Below are 19,062 nucleotides of genomic sequence, written 5' to 3' on the forward strand. Positions count from 1 at the left end.
TTCATTAGACCCCTCGTGGGTCCCCCGTCTCTGTCCATCCAGTCAGCGATCCTTCGTCTACCGTGGTGCCCTCCACGCGTAATTGTCGGGTTATGACTCAGCACCAGTGTATTTCCTTCTTCCCTTAAACACTGGTTCGGATCATCATTATTCCAAGGCTGTCTGTGCTTTCCCCAAATCCTGCTTCAGCTAAGCAGAAAGCCTCCAGCATGATTCATGAGCTGCCTCTTTGTGGTGTTACAGGAAGTGAAAATCTCCAGCCCGGATTACAAAGACTGCAACTCAGCAGAGGCCATGGAGGACTTCATGAAGAGAATTAACTGCTATGAAGCCAGCTATCAGCCCCTCGACCCCGACAAATGTGACAGGTAGTTCTTCAGAGGGGATCCTCTCTGAATCACCGACTTCAGGGCTTTTAAGTTCCCACAATGCAATGGCTCCTGGATACTTTCAGGAACTGTCTTGTAAAATATCTTTTGAAGAAAATCCTTCACTGCATGTCCAGTGTAACTGTTTCAGATGCGAGCTATGTCGAAGTGCGGGAAGTGAATATCCAGCCCCGTCTTGCTGGGTCCCTTTGGCACGGCCTCTCTTTTCTTTCCCTTCTTTTGCTTTTCTCCCCTCTCTCTTCTGGGAGGCCGTCAGCCTCTCGACCACACACTCTGCTGTGTGAGTTACAAACTCAACCTGTTAGATCACGTAGATGCAGACTGTGCCCTCCAGGAACATACAGCCAGACAGTGTGGTTCTGTTGGGGCCAACCTCTGCCCTTGACCCCAGCCGGGTGCTGTGCTGATGGGGGGAGCGGGTTCTGACCTGCTGGTCGCCTTCCTCTGCAGGGACCTGTCCTTGATCAAGGTGATCGACGTGGGCCGGCGGTTCTTGGTGAACAGAGTTCAGGACCACATTCAGAGCCGGATTGTGTACTATCTGATGAACATCCACGTGCAGCCCCGCACCATCTACCTGTGTCGGCACGGAGAGAGCGAGCACAACCTCCAGGGGAAGATCGGAGGGGACTCGGGCCTGTCCGTCCGGGGCAGGAAGGTAGGAGGGGGACGGGGGGAAAGGTAAGGGGCTGAGGGGTGGGGTGTGAGAGTGTCTGTATATGTGTGTGTGTCTGTGTGTCCATGCGTGTATATGTCTCCATTTATGTGTGCTTGTGTGTGTGTATGTGTGTACGCATCTCTGTATGTATGTGTGTGCCTGTGTTTGTGTGGATGAGAAGGGAACGTCTCCAGGGCTGTGAGGAGGGTGTGTGGGGGTGGCTCCTCAGTTGCTGTCTCCTCCTCACCATCCTAATGACAACCAAGTGACCTTCCCCAGTGCAGGGGACGAACCCTGCACTGCCTCTCCAGGCGGCACAGGAGCCTGGAGTCCAGTGTGTGTCCCTCTTGTCCCTGCCCTCAGTTTGCCAACGCCCTGAGCAAATTTGTGGAGGAGCAGAACCTGAAGGACCTCAAGGTGTGGGCCAGCCAGCTGAAGAGCACCATCCAGACGGCAGAAGCCCTTCAGCTTCCCTATGAACAGTGGAAAGCGCTCAACGAAATCGATGCTGTGAGTTCTGGTCTGGCTGTGGCCGTCGGGGGGCAGGAGCGAGACGGCCAGGAAGCCTCTTCTTGCCGAATCTGCCGGAAATCCTGAAAGCCCTTTCAGACCACACGGGCTGTGTTGACCAACTCAAGGTGACCGGGGTGTTTTCTCCAGGGTGTCTGCGAGGAGATGACCTACGAGGAGATCAAGGACACCTACCCTGAGGAGTATGCTCTGCGCGAGCAGGACAAGTACTACTACCGGTACCCCACTGGGGAGGTACGTGTGCTGGCACAGCTGCCCCTTCCTCCAAGGGTCATTGTCCACTCGGCGAGCAATGGTCAGGTGTAGCTGCTGTGTGCTGTGCCTGGACGGTCCTTCAGGGGCCGCGGTGTCGGGCTAGCCCGAGAGAGGGCCGCTGGGCACCCCAACGGACCGTTACTGTGCACAGGGACCCACGTGTTGTTCTGATGCTTGTTCCGGGCACTTTCACCTTTGAGTCGGGTTTTCCTGCACCGAACCTGTAAACAGCTCCAAGGGAAATACCATGAGCAACAGTGAGAGCTGTGTTTCGCTAACGACACACAAGTGCGGAAGGAACAGCAGTGGCGAGTGATTATTCCCTCGGTGCGAGGGTTCTCCCCTTGACCGCAGGCGAGATGCAGACACGCCATCGCGTCACTGCGCTGACTGAATTGGCCCTGATGCGGGCAGTTCCCAAAGGCCATATGTAGCTCAGTTAGGCCGACTGAGCAGCTGCCTAGAGCCCTGGTCAGAGAGTCTGGGAAGCAGGTGGTGCTCTGGGCGTCCACGGCAGGTGACTCCGAGCGGGAGCTCTGCCCGTCTGGGGCCTGTCATCTCAGTTTCCCCATAACCCAAGGTGCTATCCTTTTGTGTCACCCTGGCCGTCTTTCCTGGGACCTGGTTAGTAAGAGAAGGAAGGGGGACAGCAGAGAGGCCTTTTTCAACTTATTTTTATTGACATAAAATTTATATAATGTAAAACTCACTGTTTTAACCATTTTTAAGTATGTATTCCAGTGATTTTTAGTATATTCACAATACCAAGGAACCATCACCACTAGGTCTAGAACATTCCATCACTCCAAAAAGAGACCCCAACCTGTTAGCGGTCAGTCTCCATTCTCCTACCTCCAGCTCCTGGCAGCCACGGATCTGCTTCCTGTGGAGTTGCCTGTTCTGGGCATTTATATAAATGGGATTGTACAATATGCGGACTTGGGTGGCTGGCTCCTGTCACTTTGTGTACCGTTTTCGAGGTCCACCCACGCTGCAGCGTGTGTCAGACTTCAGTCCTCACTGCCCGTGCAGAGGGTCAGGAAAGGGAAGGAGCGGTGAGAGGGAGGGTGCAGGCCAGTGTCCTCTCAGGATCGCCTCTCCACATCCTCAGCAGCACACGGGCGATTTCCCTTTCCGAGGGAGCCCACTGAGGTGGGTTCCCAGGGCCCATAGGCAGCAGCACTGAGACACGCCAGGGTGTTACTGATCGATCTTACGTCCTCTAGTTCATAGTGAGGGGGGCCAAGTTGGCCCAGCTCTCGCCTTCCTGTGTGTGTGGCTCCAGCACAGCGCCTCTCCCTCTGTCCCTCTGTCTTGCAGTCCTACCAGGACCTGGTCCAGCGCCTAGAGCCAGTGATCATGGAGCTGGAGCGGCAGGAGAATGTGCTGGTCATCTGCCACCAGGCCGTCCTGCGCTGCCTGCTGGCCTACTTCCTGGATAAGAGTGCAGGTGCCTCATCCCCCAAAGCGTCCTGGGGGAGGGGGGCTGGGAGCTGGCTGCCATCCTGAAAGGAGGAGGGGAAAATGGCCTCTGAGTTGGGGCAGCAGCGGACCTGGTCCTGCCTTACCCGACCTGTGCAGGTTGCTGCTGTGCTTCTGAGGGCCCTCAGGCCAGCCCCTGGGAACCGTCATAGCAGGACGTGAGGCATGGTGGGCCAACAGCTCCATTCACAGCCCCTGAAAGCCCTTGTCCACTCTCTTAGCGGCTTTGGGCCGGGTGGGGAGAGGCCAGCGCGTCTCTGCAGCCCCCCTCTAATGAACAAACAGCCCGGAAAATTCTACCTGAAAAATTTAAGTCTGAGTCGGCCAGAGGTTCAGGTTCAGCTGAATCCTGACACACTTTTTTATTTTTATTTTTAACTATAACTCATTCTGTGAGAGCAGGTTTGGGGCTTGCTCTGATTTGTTCTTTGGGCTAGGTGTCTTTTCTCGGGCCGTCTGCCTTCAGGGAGGGCCTGTGTGAGGGTGGGGCTGGGGAGATGCCGCTGAGGGTCGGACCTGGCCAAGCTCTCGCTGGGGGCCTGGGAATGTCCATCCCCAAGTCTCGTGTCTGATTGTGGGTCCTTTCTCATCTTTTCAGAGGAAATGCCTTACCTGAGATGCCCCCTTCACACTGTCCTGAAGCTGACACCAGTCGCTTACGGTGAGTGTGGTGACGCAGGCCGTGCCCATGAGCCTTGCCGCCCTGGGATGGTGGCTATGGGGCTGCAAGTGGCTTGTCCCCTTTCACCATGAGCTGCTCTCTCCCCCGGCCAGGCTGCCGTGTAGAATCCATCTACCTGAATGTGGAGTCCGTGAACACACACCGGGAGAGGTCAGAGGTGAGTGGAAGCTCCGGGCCTCCACCCTTTAGCACCCCTTCCTGTCCTCCATCCCGAGGACTGTCCAGGGCCGGGACCCATACGTGTGAGCTCTTGGGAAGTCCCTAGTATGGTGTTGCCTGTAAACGCTGAAGGAAGTTTCGGCTCTCACGGAGGTAGTTTGTTGGAACCAGGAGGGCCTGGATGACTTCCTCCTCTCCCTTTTCTCAGCATCTGTGCGCTCCTGCCCTGTCTTTCTTGTGGCTTCTTGCTGTCTTCTTTCTTTCTCTTTCCATGCTTTCTTCCCCCATTTCTCCTTGACCTGAGAAGCGAGTAGTAACGAGGGAGACACATTCTGCTCTTTAACTGTAACCACAGCACAAATATTGTTGCCTTTTCCTCTGAGGCAGCTAAAACTGCTTTCAGTTTCCAGAGCCACTGGTTAAAACGGTCACCTCTTTGTGCGTAGGTACAGAATTACCGGGAAAGGGTAATAGTGAAAAGGGAAGTGGGACTGGAGAAACATACGTTTTTTTTAAAAAAACATGTTTTTACTGATTTCAGAGTGGAAGGGAGAGGGAGATAGAAACATCAATGATTCGAGAATCACTGATCAGCTGCCTCCTGCATGCCCGACACTGGGGACCGAGCCTGCAACCTGGGCATATGCCCTGACCGGGAATCTAACCATGACCTGCTGGTTCATAGGTTGACACTCAACCACTGAGCCACGCCGGCTGGGTGGAGAAATGTATGATTTGGAAATTAGGGACAGGAGGGATGGTGGGTGGAAAGTTTTCCAGGAGACACCAGAGCCTGGTGGTATTCCATCATCCTCTGGGAGGTCTGCGATCTGGTGGTCGGCCTGGCGGGCTCTCCCCAGGGCAGAGCCACTTTCTGCCCACGTGTATGTCATGGGAGAAAGTTGGAATTCACTTTGTACCGACTGCTGAAATGTGGTGCTTGGCCAGCATCAGCCCCACACTTTCCTGTTCACCGAGTATGACATGCCCGACTGTGCAGGGGACTTTCCTGTTCCCTGGGAGCTTGACCAGAAGATTTTGGCATGAAAACCCTGGGTTCCACCGGCAGTTGCCTGGCTGGTTGACTGAAACGCAGGAGGGCAGCATCCCCTGGCTCTGTGACCCCCCTCTCTGGACATCTGTGGGTGGCAGATGCTGCATTTCCTCTCGCTCCGTGCGGAGCAGCCTCCCAGCCGGATCCCCCAGCTTCGGGGTTTGGCTGCACCGGGCTCTGATGGTCCCTGAACACTGTGCAGAACCGGAGCAGGTCCTTGGTGGAGGCAGACTCCAACGCAGGCTCCCGGGTCACAAGCTACAGTGACAGGCCCCGGGGATCGCTCCAGTCGCATTGTCACTTGGTCAGAAGGCTAGTGTTTGGCTCTGGCTGGCTGTTTCTGCCTCCCTCTGGTCTCGTGTCTCCTGGCTGGCTTTGGAACCCGCCTTTCCTGTCCTGAGCTGGGTGTAGGCTGGATGCAGGAGCAGTTCTATGCCTGCTCTGCAGATCTTGGCTCGCGGTCAGTTCGGGGGTGTCAGCACCGACACCTCTCTCCTGCCTTCCTGTCCTCCTGCTGGCCTGTCCCCTTCCCCGAGCTCACGTCCAGGCCTCTCTCCCCTCCACGCCCCTCCTTGGAGGCTGGCAGCAAGGTTCTTCTCTCCCCTCGTTGTCCACTGTAACTGAATACTGTCAGAATTGGTCCTGCTGTTCTCCCCTCGCCTGCTTTGTGAACGTCGAGCTTGTCTGGGTGGGTGTCTTGGGATGATCCGGAAAAGTGCCTCAGGAGAAGATCATCCCTTGTCGACCGGGAGATGCAAGACAGAATGGCAACCCGTATCCCAGGGCCGTTCACCTTGGTCGGTCTTGTCCCGTTAGTAAACTCCAGAAGCAGAGAAACGTGTTTTGATTGGGTTTGGTTTTTTTTTTTTTTTGGCTTATTTACCCCCCTTCTCCGTATAACTGTCGCCTTCTCTCTTTTGTCTTTGTCTCGCTTAGGACGCAAAGAAGGGACCTAACCCACTCATGAGACGCAATAGTGTCACCCCACTAGCCAGCCCCGAGCCCACCAAAAAGCCTCGCATCAACAGCTTTGAGGAGCATGTGGCCTCTACCTCCGCTGCCCTGCCCAACTGCCTGCCCCCGGAGGTGCCCGCGCAGCTGCCTGGACAAGTGCGTGACCCCCCTTTTCCTTCCTGGCCGTTGTGACTCCTGTATGGATGGAGAGACTGCCCTTGGGTACCACCATAGCCTCAGACCCAGGCCTGCATGGGGGTGGGGGGGGGAAGAACACGGGATAGCGTCTGAAGTTTGTAACATCCTGGAGGTCCAGTCAGGTCCTTCCTAACCATGGCTGTGAGCGTGCATACCTGCCTTCTGAGGAGGTTCCCTTCACTGGGCAGAGCCGGGCAGAACCGGGCAGAACAGGAGAAATGGTGGTGTCTGTGTCCTCTCGTGTTCGTGGATAGGTTTTGCAAAGCAGCGTGGAAGGCAGCCCTTAGGGTGGAAGTCTGCATGCAGTCTGGGCCGTTGGCTTCTGCATGGCCTGAGGACGTCTGTTCTGTCCCAGGCCCATGGCTGAGTAGTTCTTCCTTTCTCACCGTGGCTTCCCATTGTGGAAAAGCTGTAGTCAAAGGGGGCCCTCGGAGAATGTCCTTAGCCGGGACCCACATGGTCCAGTGGGCACCTGGGCAGCCTAACTCCCAGGGCTGGATGTTCTGGAAACAGCCACTTTCTCACAGCAGTTACTTTGGCAGGTAGCGAAAAAACCAAAAGCAAAAAACCAACTAGACTTCACTTTATTCCCTGTGAAGATTAAAGGCGGAAAGATCTCCGCTACTGGGCGAACAAATTAAGATTTGTTTTTAGAAACGACAGCCAAGATTCTGTGACACATAGAAATCTCTGGGCACAAATTTGGGTCCCACCCAGGGTCTTCCCCCACCTCCACCCACCAGGCCTGTCTCTTACAAAGTTAGCCGTGACTAACTTTGGATTGGATTTGTCTGAGTTCGGTGCTGAGGCCTGTACTCTCCCTGCCTTTTGCCGGAAGCGCATTTAAATCCTGTGGTGTCTGGAAATGGGATGTGGGGACGAGTGCTGTGCAGTCTTGGGCAGGGCACTGAGCCTCTTCAGGCCTGGGTTTTCTCACCTGGAGAATAGGGGAGTAATGCCCACTGCCACCGCAGATCAAAGAGGGAAGAAGTGCTGGGCATCAAGCACGGTATCTGCCCCTGGCACTACCTGTAGGATTTTATTGTCAGGCTACAGCCCTCCCTGGCCTTCAATCTCCTTATCTTTCCAAATGAGGGGGTAGGACTTGGGGATATCTAATTAATATTCCTTTTAGGTCTAAAATTTGAGGGTTTTTTTTGTTTTTGTTTTTATGAAAACAGAACTGAAGTTCTACGTGGCACATCTATGACATTGTTTTGGTGTAAACTGGGGCCACAGTTGGAAGTTTAGAGGCTCCTGTCACTGACACTTGCAGGGACTGGCCTGGGCTGGCTTCGGCGGTGGGTGTGTGGGACTGCACTATCCCCGGTCACGGAGGATGCATAGCTGGGGCTCTCCCAACTTTGGCAGGACAGTCCTTCGGGGTTGCTGAGATGAATCCTCAGGGAGTCTAGAAGCTGGGCCAGGCTGGGGGTCCCAGGAGAGGAATCCTGATTTCACACGACCTGGGCCTTGTACCCTGTCCCTCTACTGACCTCTCTCTCAACCTTTTCTCTCTGCAGCCTTTGCTAGGGAAAGCCTGTTTGTAAGTATTTTTCTCTGTATGATTTTGCTGCTAGCACCTCTTTCTCCTTGCTTGCCAGTTTGGCCTCCTGTCTGTTAAAATGTTGAGGTTAACGACAGTTTTTGTGAAATATGAAGGAGGCAAGATAGGCACTGAAGGAGGGAGAGGAGGGATTCATGAGTTTGTAGCACAAGACACAAAAGTAATTACGGCCCAGCTGTTTTCTGCGTCACTCCCTCTTGGCATCCTGGGTTACTGTTAGTGCTAAATCTCATTTGTCCCCCTTGGCGTCAGATTTTGGTGGTGAGCTAAGTCTTCTGCCTGCTACTGTTTTTTAAAATTCTGTCTCCCCTAGGAGAGCCCTTTCATTCCTAGGGGAACATTTACCCAGAGCCTAATCTGCAAAACAGAAGGAGGCGCTGCAGCCTCTCCCTCTTGTCCTGGCAGGGACCCCCCCCCCCCCACACACACACTTGGGGCTCCAAGACCCCCATACTTTGGAGCGATCTGATTGGAAACCGTTGTTTGGAATCAGGTTGTCCTGTATGGGAACCTGCTCAGCCTTAATGGTCATGTTCAGGATTGGAGCCAGCTTTCGAGTCAGACCCATTTGGCTTCCCCTTTCCTGCAGCCAGAGCTCTCTGCAGAACGTTCTGGTTAAGTGTTAGCTAGAGCATTTCCAGTACTCCGGTGGGCCCCAACTACAAAAGGAACCGAGGCCTTTCTATTGCAGTTTCAGAACAGCCACCCGAAATATCACCCTCTCCAACCCCTCAAGCGCACCTACCCGTGATCCCTTTTGCTGATTAGGGCCCCTCCACCAATTCATGCAGAAGCCAAAGGCCTTTAGGAGGTCAGCCTGATAAGCTTAAAAGCTCGGCTTGCTCTGGGAAAACAGGAGTTGTTGGGCGCTTAGATTAGGTGGCACCACCTGTACTGCTTGCACAGAATCTCCTGTCTTTGATCCTTAACCCCAGGATGTCTGAGGGCAGTTGCTATCCCCGTTTAGCAGATGAGGGCCCAGGTCAGCCGGTGAGTGGCAGAACCAGGACTTGACCAGGCCTCCCTGTCCGGAGGCTGGCTGCTTTCTCTGGGCTGGTTTCTGGGAACAGTCAAGATACTGTTCCCCTGCCCCTGCCTTGGGCACCTGATGTTTGCCGCCTGTGGGGCACTGCCTGGAGCTGTTTGATTTCCTTTTTAGCTCTTGCGGCCTCTCCCATGCAGCTGTTTCCCATGGCTGAGGTGTGTTTACTTAATGTGGGCGTGTCCATGAAATTCAGGCTTTAGGAGCCACTGCCCCATGCATCTGTGCATCTCCTGTTTCTTTTCACTCATGGCCTGGAGCTGCCAGGAAAGAAATCTTCCTGCTGGAGGGGGCCATTTGGGCACCTCCCCTACATACTAAGCTTGAACTTGCACATCTCTAAGGCTAACAGCACCTTTGGCTAGACTCCTTCCAGTTCTCTGGACCCTTCACACCTGCATTCACTCTGGGATTTCAGCGCTCAGCCCAGCCTGGTAACACAAGTCCTTCTCTGGAGCTGTAGTTCCCAAAATGTATTGTTAGAGTCACACTGAACCGGGTTTGGATCTTGGTTCTACTACCCTCTCAATTTGGAACTCTGGGCAAGGTGGTGTCATTCTAGGACTCCAACCTCCTCATCTGTGAAATGGAGTTAGGAACATTGCGAGGTGTTTTGATAATGTAGCACTTACAGGATCTCTGGCACGTAGTCAGTGCCCTGTGGCCCATAGTCATTATGGTGGGAGAGATGGTGCCCTGTGCCTTGGTGGGGACGTCCAGCGCTCTGGCTTGCGCTCCACTCTGCATTTTGATGCCCCCCCCCGCCCCCCCCCCCCCCCCCCCGTCCCCTCTGCACAGGCCAGTGGCATTTCTTCTCATGAGCAGCAGGAGCACCAAGAGGCTGGGGAGTGGGGGAACCCCTGGGATCTTAAGGGCTGTGGTTGGAGGATGCCTGTAAATGTGGTTTCCCAACAAAGCGAGCATGACGGCTCAGCCAATGTGGTGTCCTCCAGTCCAGTCCTGGGGGCTGTTTCCTGTGCTCGGGGCCAGCCAGTCACCATGCATCCTTGACTTTGAAATTTCAGATGCACACTAACAACAAAATGCTCCCTAAGATGTGTTTTGTTTTTTCTTTTCCAACATGTTTCTTCCTTTGCCCCCACTATGCTTGAAAGACGAACTGTCTGTCACATTTTCTCAAAGTTTTCTCCTTACTAACCTTGGAAAGGTAAATGGCTCGGTGCATGCCCCCCTTGGTCCCCTCCCTCCGCATCTCTCTGAGTCATGGCATCTCTGCCTGGCAGGGCGCCTCGGTCTGTGTGAAGACTGGCCATTGTGAAGTGTGTGACTCATACACCCCATGCCAGAGAACTCATGATTTTTTTAAGAGCAGCACCATTCTCCTGAGGTCCCCTCTCTCACTTCCTCCTTTCCCTCCATGTGTCCTGAGCCAGGGACACCATGCGTGAATGGTTTGACAATGCCTGTGCCTGCGGCCCCCAGTGTCATTGTCCCGTCGCCATCATTTGTGGGTGCTCGGAGTCAGGCTTGACATGTGTGAGGGCGGGTTGGAGGCAGCTGGGCAGCACCTCACTCTGACCCTACAAGTTGACTGGGTCCTCTCTGGTTTCGAGGCTACAGAGTCTTCCCCAACAGACACCCACTTCACAGAGACTGTCTGATGTACTGTAGTTGGAGGTCCAGTCGCTGGGCTCCTGAGTCCAGCTGAGAGCAGGCTCAGATCTGGCCTTCAGTGCTCCCAGCCTGGGCTTCTCTTCTGTCGGGATTCCTGCCCCAGGGCCCTTGGTTCTGCAGGGAAAGGAGTGGGCCCAGCTGATCCTTACATATTTGTCTCCCTGGGTTCCACTCTGTACCCCTGTCCTATAAGACAATCTTGGCGTAGACACTCAGGATGGGAGAGAACACTTTTTAAAAAGAGTCTCCCTTTTTGGTGGGTAAATTAAGGAGGTTAAAGAGACCTCTGCTGTGCAGTGGCAGCCATCACTCATCCCCAGCTGATAGAAAAACATTTTTTGGGGTGGGCGGGGGTTGGTACTGGCCAGCTTCTTACAGACGAGGCTTCTGGCTGGGATTACTTTTATGAGCACAGGAAGAGAGCTTTAGTGACAGTGCCCACGTCCAGCCCGCTCGCGGCACCTGTGCTCCAGCTGCCGAGCTCGTGTTCCTAGGATCTGGATCTCGGGCTGAGGTGTGCGGCCCTGCTTGAGCCGAGTGGGGAGGAGAGTCCGTGTGCTTTTCTAGAGGGCCTCCTGGAGCACCTGCCTGTCGTGGCCAACAAGACTTCCCGGGGCAGGGGCAGCCTCGCGGCTCTCAAGGGCTGTGAGCGGAGGAGGGTCCTCTACGTGCTGGCCCATTGCTCCCCAGGGCAGCTCTGACCTACAGAGCTGCCTGCTGTCCCTCTTCTCCTGCCTCCGCCATGAGGCCCTTCTCCTGTGTGACCCTGGCCTTCACCTCCACATGTTCCTGGGGCCTCCCTGGGCAACTGCCACCAGTTTGGTTACTAATGTTCTCCCGGGATTGTGTTTTTTGTTTGGGGGGAGGGAGGTTGAAGTCTCAATTGCATGGTTTTAGTCTTTTGCTTTGGAAACCTAGTCAACAGTAATAACTCCCCTTCCCCACCCTTTTTCTCCTGAAAACAGAACATGAATGGCACCCAGAGCAGCGTCGACTCCTCCCAGACACACTGAGGCAGACCCATCGGTTCCATTCCATTTCCATTCCCGCAGCTTAGGTTGGGCTCTTCCCTCCACCCGAGGCCGACCATGCCAACGGCTTCTCCTGGAAAGGGCTGGGCGGCGTAGAAGAGGGGTCTGCTGGTCAAAGTGAATCTCTGCTCCCAACAGCACCTGGGCAGCCAAGACCCCAGCACGCCTTTCCTGTGTGTGCACAGAATCTAGGCTTCTGTGGCCACCCCCATCCCATGCTCTCCCCACTGTCCAGGCTGTGTGGCCTCATGGACCCTTCATAAGACTTGGTGAGGACAATGAGCCGTGGAGGAGGTGAGAGAAGGCCCTGAGGAGGGGACGGACATTGGGCACCTCGTGCTGTTTTTTTGTTTCATGTCTGTGACCTTGGCCTGGAATGTTCCCAGCTGGGAAAATGACATTGGTCTCAGAATCCTAAAATTGAAGGGGCCTAGGTCCCAGTTGCTGACAGTTCAGGGACGTAGGAAACGTTCATAAGGCTTGTTGGTGCATCTTTGCCTGGGATGTTGACCTGTGAAGACAAGACGAGTTGCTGGGGTGGAGCCGGCCAGAGAGCCAGTCTGGAGGTGCAGACAGAAGTCCCTGAGCTGGACTCGCTCATCCGCTAAGAGTGACCCTCTCCGTGTCCACACACCGTCCCAGGGCTGTGCTCAGCCCCTGAAGATGTTGGACAGTCTGGTGGTGTTGGCAAGAGGAAATGGCCCCGGGGCCTCACCCTTCCTGGGACCTGCGTGGTCCCTCTGCCGCAGGCCTGGATCAGAGGCACCTGAATGAGACTGGCTTCCCTGGGGCTGCTTTGCTTTGAGATTTTTTTCTGGCAGAACATGTGACCTGAACATCACACCTTCCCTTCAGGAATTTAGATTTTTGGGTTTTGTGCCCCTGGGGGCTAGAGATCTTGAAGAATGTGGGGAGTCAGGCATTCCCATGAGATGGGGGGCGCAGAGGAACCCCAGTAAATGGCTGGGAGCAAGCGCTCAGATCATTGCAAGACAGCCCGTGGGAGACAGCATGGAGAAGAACAAGGATCCAGCCTCCTTCCTTCAGGACATTCATCACTTCCCATGTTTCCCAGGTGGGGACAGTGGCCCAAGCCAGGCCTCACTCTGGGCCACTTCCTCTAAGAGGCTATGTTCATCGCCTCCCGCAGGAGTCGGCTCATTCCCGCACGTTTTCATGGAGCATCTGCTGTATGCTGAGCATGGTGTGGGTTCCTTGGGGAATGTCCTCTCTTGCCTTAGTGGCACCTGTGACATTTTTTGGGGGGCATTTCAAGCAGGAATTGGGGAACATGTGATTCTAAATACCTGTAGTTTCTATCTCCTTGTTGCCTCCAAGTAGAGGGTGTCCTGAGGTCCAGAAGAAATGGTTTGGAGACAGCTTTTGTCCAAATGACCTTTGAGGATCTTTCTAAAAGCTGGTGCCAAAGGTCATGTTCCTTTTCTGCCCTCTGCTTTTGAGCCTGACATCCTCACCCTGCTTGGCCTGTGAGCTAGCTGAGAGCAGGGGTGGGCAGGCTGAGACAGAGGGAGTGGGAAGTAGAGAGAACTGCTATTTTTACTTGAGAGGAGCTTTTAGAGAGTGTACGTTTCTCTGATTGGGATTACTTGGGAAGTGGAACATGCTTCAGATACCATACAATAAAATGGGAGGTTTTCATACCAAATCAGTCAACCCCTGCCCCTTACTTTGCAGTCTGCCTGAGAGGATCTGTATGTAACATTCTGTACCACTGAAGATGGGTTATTTTCCCTCTTTCTCGCTATCTTGTGTCCGGTTGACACGAGTGTGTGCTGGTAGGGTGGGCGTATATTTAGGCAGAGGGGTCTGTGGTTCTGCTCTTGAGGAAGACTTCACTGTGTCCCACTTTCTGGAATTCTCTTCCTGGTTGTCAGAGCTAGCTCTGGTTTTTGACTCTTACAGCAGATTTGAGTGGGGCTGCATGAAGGTGCACACCCCTTGCCTCTGACAGCCTGAAGTAGGTACAGACAAATGAGGCTTTGCCTCCCACAGAACATAGTTGTAAGGGCCTGGGTGGGGCATAGGCATGAATATGGATGGGGAGGGAGACTTGGGAGGAGCAGAATGCTGCTGAGGTCACCTCTGAGGAGGTGTTGGATGGAGGGTGTATGGGAGCTGCAGGCACGGAGCACTTGCTACTTTATTGCCTCTCACTCCCCCTCACCCCCTCCCCCCAAAAAATCTGGGACCAATTTTTTTAACTTTGCATATTTGTTTTTGGGTACGTGTACCCCTCTCCTTTTTCTGTCCTGAGACCCTGGACAAAACTCTTCATTTGGGGGGAGAAGAAAAACTGTTTGAACCACACCAATGATGATTTCGTTTGTAATACTTGAAAGTTATTTTTTTATTATTTTGATAGCAAATGTGCTATTTATTTATTTAATGTGTATAAAGGAGCTTGAACATAGACAATTTCTTACATTGGGTTGTTGTTTGTCGGTTGGTTTGGGGCCTTTTATGTGCGACTTAAGACTTCTCTGCATTCTGTATATTTGTCTGAATTAATTATCTGGGATGAAGCTGTGCCGGCTTTCACACAGGGGCTGCCTTTCAGAAATTTGTATATTTTGCAGTTGCCAAAACAATAAAATACCCAATTGAATTACACTATAGTGCACTTCTGGTCTTTTTTGGGGGGGAAGAATAATTCAGAGGGGAAGGGAGAGGGAGAGTGATGGAAACATCAATGATGAGAGAAAATCATTGATCGGCTGCCTTTTGCACACTCACACTGGGGATCAAGCCTGCAACCCAAGCATGTGTCCAGATAGACCAACGCTCTATCCACTGAGCCAGACCAGCGAGTGCAAGAAGAATCTTTAATTGACACTTTTGGTCAGTACATTAAGTTTCTACCCCTCAGTTCTTGACCTCCCTCTGCACTGCTTCCTTTAAACAGGACATGCCGATACTGATCGCCTAGTGCCAGCTTTTGGGAAACAATAAGCTGTGTCAACTTTGAAATAACAATAAGAAACTTGATTTCTTATAACAGTGCAGGTTTACAGGAAAGAACAGCTAGTACAGAGTTCCCATGTGCTCTCCCCTGTCCCTGCACAGTCTCCCCTATTATTAACATACTAGAGGCCTGGTGCACAAAAATTTGTGCACTCGAGGGGGGGGGGGGGGAAGGGAGGGTCCCTCAGCCCGGCCTGTGCCCTCTCGCAGTCTGGGACTCCTCAGGAGATAATGCTCTGCTGGCTTAGGCCTGCTCCCGGGTGGCAGAGGGCAGGCCCAATCCCTAGGTGCAGCCCCTGGTCGGGCTCAGAGCAGGGCCAATTGGGGAGTTGGGGTTCCGCCCCCTGTCATACACAGAGCAGGGCGGATAAGGAGGTTGTGATGCCACCCTCAGTCATGCTCAGGGTAGGGCTGATTGGGGGTTGGGGCACCATCCCTGTCACACTTAAGGCAGGGTCGATAGGGAGGTTGTGGCCCCACCCCCTGTCACACACAGCCGCAGGGCGATCAGGGGGTTTGGGCGCTGCCCCCTGTCATGCTGATCCCGGTGCTGGGAGGCCGCTCACAGCTCCGCTGATCCCAGTGCTGGGAGGCATATTACCCTTTTACTATATATGATAGAGGCCTGGTGCACGTGTGGGGGCCGGCTGGTTTGACTTGAAGGGGGTCTTGGATCAGGGTGGGGGTCCCCACTGGGATGCCTGGCCAGCCTGGGTGAGGGGCTGAGGGCTGTTTGCAGCTAGTCACACACCCTTCAGGGTGGGGGTCCCCACTGGGGTGCCTGGCCAGCCTGGGTGAGGGGATGATGGCTGTTTGCAGCTGGTCACACACCCTTCAGGGTGGGGGTCCCCACTGGGGTGCCTGGCCAGTCTGGGTGAGGGGCTGAGGGCTGTTTTCAGGCTGGCAGGTGACGGAAGCTCCCAACCGCTCCTTTTTTTCTTTTTTTTTTTATTCTGGGCCAGCTTTAGCTCTGAGGCTCCAGCTCTTAGGCCTCTGCTCCTGAAAGCAGGTATCTGGTTTGTTTCGGTTCTATAATCGAAACTCTGTATCAACTCCAGCTCTGAGATCCCGGCTCGCTGAAAGCAGGTTTCTGGGGTTTTGTTTAGCTTCTATATTTGTAACAATGTTTCTTAAACTGCAGGCTCAGAGGCCGGCAAGGCAGGCGGGGAACTTTGGAGTCCTCCGTCACCGAAGCAAGCAAGCCTCATGTTAGCTTCCAGCTGCCTGGCTGCCGGCCGCCATCTTGGTTGGCAGTTAATTTGCATATTTCGCTGATTAGCCAATGGGAAGGGTTGCGGTCGTACGCCAATTACCATGTTTCTCTTTTATTAGATAGGATTTTGCTAATGTGGTGCACCTGTTATGGTTGATGAGCCAATATTGATACATGGTTGTTTATTAGAATCCATAGTTTACACTAGGGTTTGCCCTGTGTTGTACGGTTCTATGGGTTTTGACAAATGCATACTGATATGTATCCACCATTATGGTATACAGTATGCCCATCGGTTTTTATTCCTTTCATTCCATTCCGTGCCTCCCCAGCCCTTTCAAACAGCAGCAGTTCTTACACAGCAGTGGGGCTGGTCTGGGTCTGCATTCCTCACCCCAGGCGCTTCCCTCCTGTAGGCCAGTGCCGCTGATCAGTCTCTAGTCAGATTAATTCTCATCTCACTTTGCCCTGGGCTCATTTTCCACTTTTCTCACCAGCATGGTTAGGAATATCTTAACTTGGAATTATTTAATAAATGGTACCACTACAAGAATTGCTCAACTATCTGGGAAGAAAAAGCTAATGAGATCATAGCACTGTAACATCTATCTTGACCTATATGATTTTAAACATTTTTTTATTGATTTGAAAGAGAGGAGAGAAACATCGATTTGTTGTTGCACTTATTTATGCATTCATTGGTTGCTTCTTGCATGTGCCCTGACCAGGGATTAAACCCACAACCTTGGTGTACCAGAACAATGCTCTAACCAACTGAGCTACCTGGCCAAGGCCATATATATATATATATATATATATATATATATATATATATATATATTTTAAATCAAACTATTAAAAGGAGAAAAAAATATGGTAAATGTCTAAATTTTTGATGGACAGCAATCAAGATTAAAAGCAATAAAAGAAACTACAGCCCTAGCTGGTTTGGCTCAGTGGATAGAACGTCGGTCTGTGGGTTCGATTCTGGTTAAGGTCACATTTTTGAGTTGCTGACTCGATCCCCAATAAGGGATCATTGATGTTTCTATCCCCCTTTCCCTTCCTCTCTGAAATGAATAAAAATATATTTAAAAAATAAATACAAAGAAAATAAACTACAAAGGAAAAGATTTCACAATGTAAATATTTTAAGTTCAAAATCATCAAAAGTCAAGCAAAAGAAGAAAAAAATACTAAGAAACATTTGCAACAAATTTGACACCACCACCACCACCCATTATCCTAAAATATATATTGGAGACCCATCTGAAGTGATAAAACATTGAGATTTTTCTAGATACCTGGACAAAGGCTTTTATTCAATCCTTATCACAAACTTTTTTGATGTTTTAAAGAATAAAGATGAAACAGCGAAAGTTTGGTGGAATTAAGTCCTAAAGATTGTTTTCTAAACTTCATTTTGAACACAACATTTTTCAACACAATGTGGGTTCAAATCTATTTTTTCTTGGAGTGTGAGCAGGTCTTCACAGTCAATGTATTTATGGCCCGGGTAATCTATAAAGACACTGATTTCAACCACAGGTTCTGACATACTCCTAAGATGATACTGGAAGAACACCTGTAAAGACAACAGACGTACCTCAAAACATGGTACTCTGGCCACTTAGGACTAAAGAGGGCCCTTTGCCCACTCTCTGAGAGAAGTCTGGATCTATTTAATAGTGTGGGTGTCGGTAGAAGCTTCATTTCCTTTCTATCCACAGGGATCATTAGCCACATTCGATTCCATGTACAGGATAAAATGAAGATTAGGGGCAGACTGGGTTGGTAGACCGTTAGAATGAAACCTAGTGGAGGTGGGGATGGAGGTGGAAGAGTGTCTCCCATATACAAAATATTTTATTGCATTGCCCATAAGTGCTCAATGAAAGCTGTCCGCTTTTAGTTCTTTGAGGACTAAAGTTGAGCTACAGGCCTCAGAGGAATTCTATCTCAGATATGTAGGATTAACTGAGCAAAAGATGTCTCACTGGGGTACGCTGACAAATACACTCGGTGTGAACAAACGGGCAGAAGAGGCACCCAAGGCCTAGGTGGGACCAGATGCTTTCCCATTAAGTCCTGACTGTGTAGTAGTAGAATCCAGGGGCTGGGGAGAGGCGAGGCACCAGCCAGGTGTGATGAATCAGTGAAACAAACCCAGGCCTTGGAGATGGACGGTTCACACTTCACCTCTCTGTCCCAGCACATTCCAAATGTGTGGACTTAAACAACTTACTTCATATTTTTAAACTTGTTCCCTATTTATAAAATGGGGAAATCCATACTGTATTTTTTATTACAAGGTGCATCATCAATTTATTAGTTTTATACAAAACAGGACAAACCATGTGCACATCAAATGCAAGACCAAATTCAATTTTAAACATGTTGAATGTAGACAAAAATTCTCCTTAGAAGTCAAGAAAAACCACAATTATTTTTCAGGCTTTTTGTGAGGACTAAATCTTACAAAGGAAGAGCTCTTGACAGTTCCTGGCACAGAGTAAGCTCGGAAATGGTAGATACTAATCTAATAATGTGTGTCACGTGCTTTAAATGCCAAGTAGGTAATGTTATCCCTACTTTGCAGGTGTAGAGACTAGGAGAACTCAAGGATCCTGCTGGATTTTTCTCAGTCATAACTGGGGGAAAGCTCCAGGTCTGTCAGACTGTCTATCACACAGCCTGAGAGCCACAGAGCTGGGCAAGGCCCTGCTGGATGGATCATCAACCACAGGAATTGAATTGAGTCACATGCTAATTAGCAAAAAGTTTTTGTGTTCCTTGGGGCTACAGAGAGATCTCTGCAACCAAATGAATAAAACAGCCGTGGGCAAACTACGGCCTGCGGGTCAGATCCGGCCAGTTTGAAATGAATAAAACTATTGAAAAAAAAGACCGTACCCTTTTATGTAATGATGCTTACTTTGAATTTATATCAGTTTACACAAACACTCCATCCATGCTTTTGTTCCGGCCCTCCGGTCCAGTTTAAGAACCCATTGTGGCCCTCGAGTCAAAAAGTTTGCCCACCCCTGGAATAAAAGGTTTCTTTACCAGATAGCCAGTATCTAAGGTTCTGTATTTTCCCCTTCCCATCTCTTCCAAATAGGGCCTGGCGGAAATAGGGCCCAGCATGTTGGGACACCCTATTCCTGGGTTACATGAAGACTATCCCATGGGCACACTGGCATAGATAGTTTTAGAGGAATAGGTTTCCA

At 51.7% G+C, this 19,062-nt stretch overlaps 1 protein-coding gene across 2 annotated transcripts in view; it reads left to right on the forward strand.

The window, feature by feature from the left end:
• Window positions 1-14,270, forward strand: part of PFKFB3 (6-phosphofructo-2-kinase/fructose-2,6-biphosphatase 3) — a gene marked incomplete at its 3' end in the record, with an annotated part of 28,868 nt that extends 14,598 nt beyond the window's left edge. Inside the window, exons 7-15 of one of the 2 annotated variants that reach the window (XM_081113864.1) lie at window positions 244-368; window positions 840-1,047; window positions 1,411-1,557; window positions 1,708-1,812; window positions 3,154-3,283; window positions 3,914-3,976; window positions 4,090-4,154; window positions 6,147-6,320; window positions 7,886-7,912. In XM_081113864.1, the coding sequence (XP_080969990.1) occupies window positions 244-368; window positions 840-1,047; window positions 1,411-1,557; window positions 1,708-1,812; window positions 3,154-3,283; window positions 3,914-3,976; window positions 4,090-4,154; window positions 6,147-6,320; window positions 7,886-7,912 (1,044 nt within the window). Of the gene's footprint in view, window positions 1-243; window positions 369-839; window positions 1,048-1,410; window positions 1,558-1,707; window positions 1,813-3,153; window positions 3,284-3,913; window positions 3,977-4,089; window positions 4,155-6,146; window positions 6,321-7,885; window positions 7,913-11,571 lie in introns of those variants that run through there. The other variant, XM_081113865.1, reaches the window with a different exon arrangement.
• Window positions 14,271-19,062: the final 4,792 nt, after the last annotated feature.

Source organism: Myotis nattereri, assembly GCF_964212035.1.
Source record: "Myotis nattereri genome assembly, chromosome: 1".
NCBI lineage: Eukaryota > Metazoa > Chordata > Mammalia > Chiroptera > Vespertilionidae > Myotis > Myotis nattereri.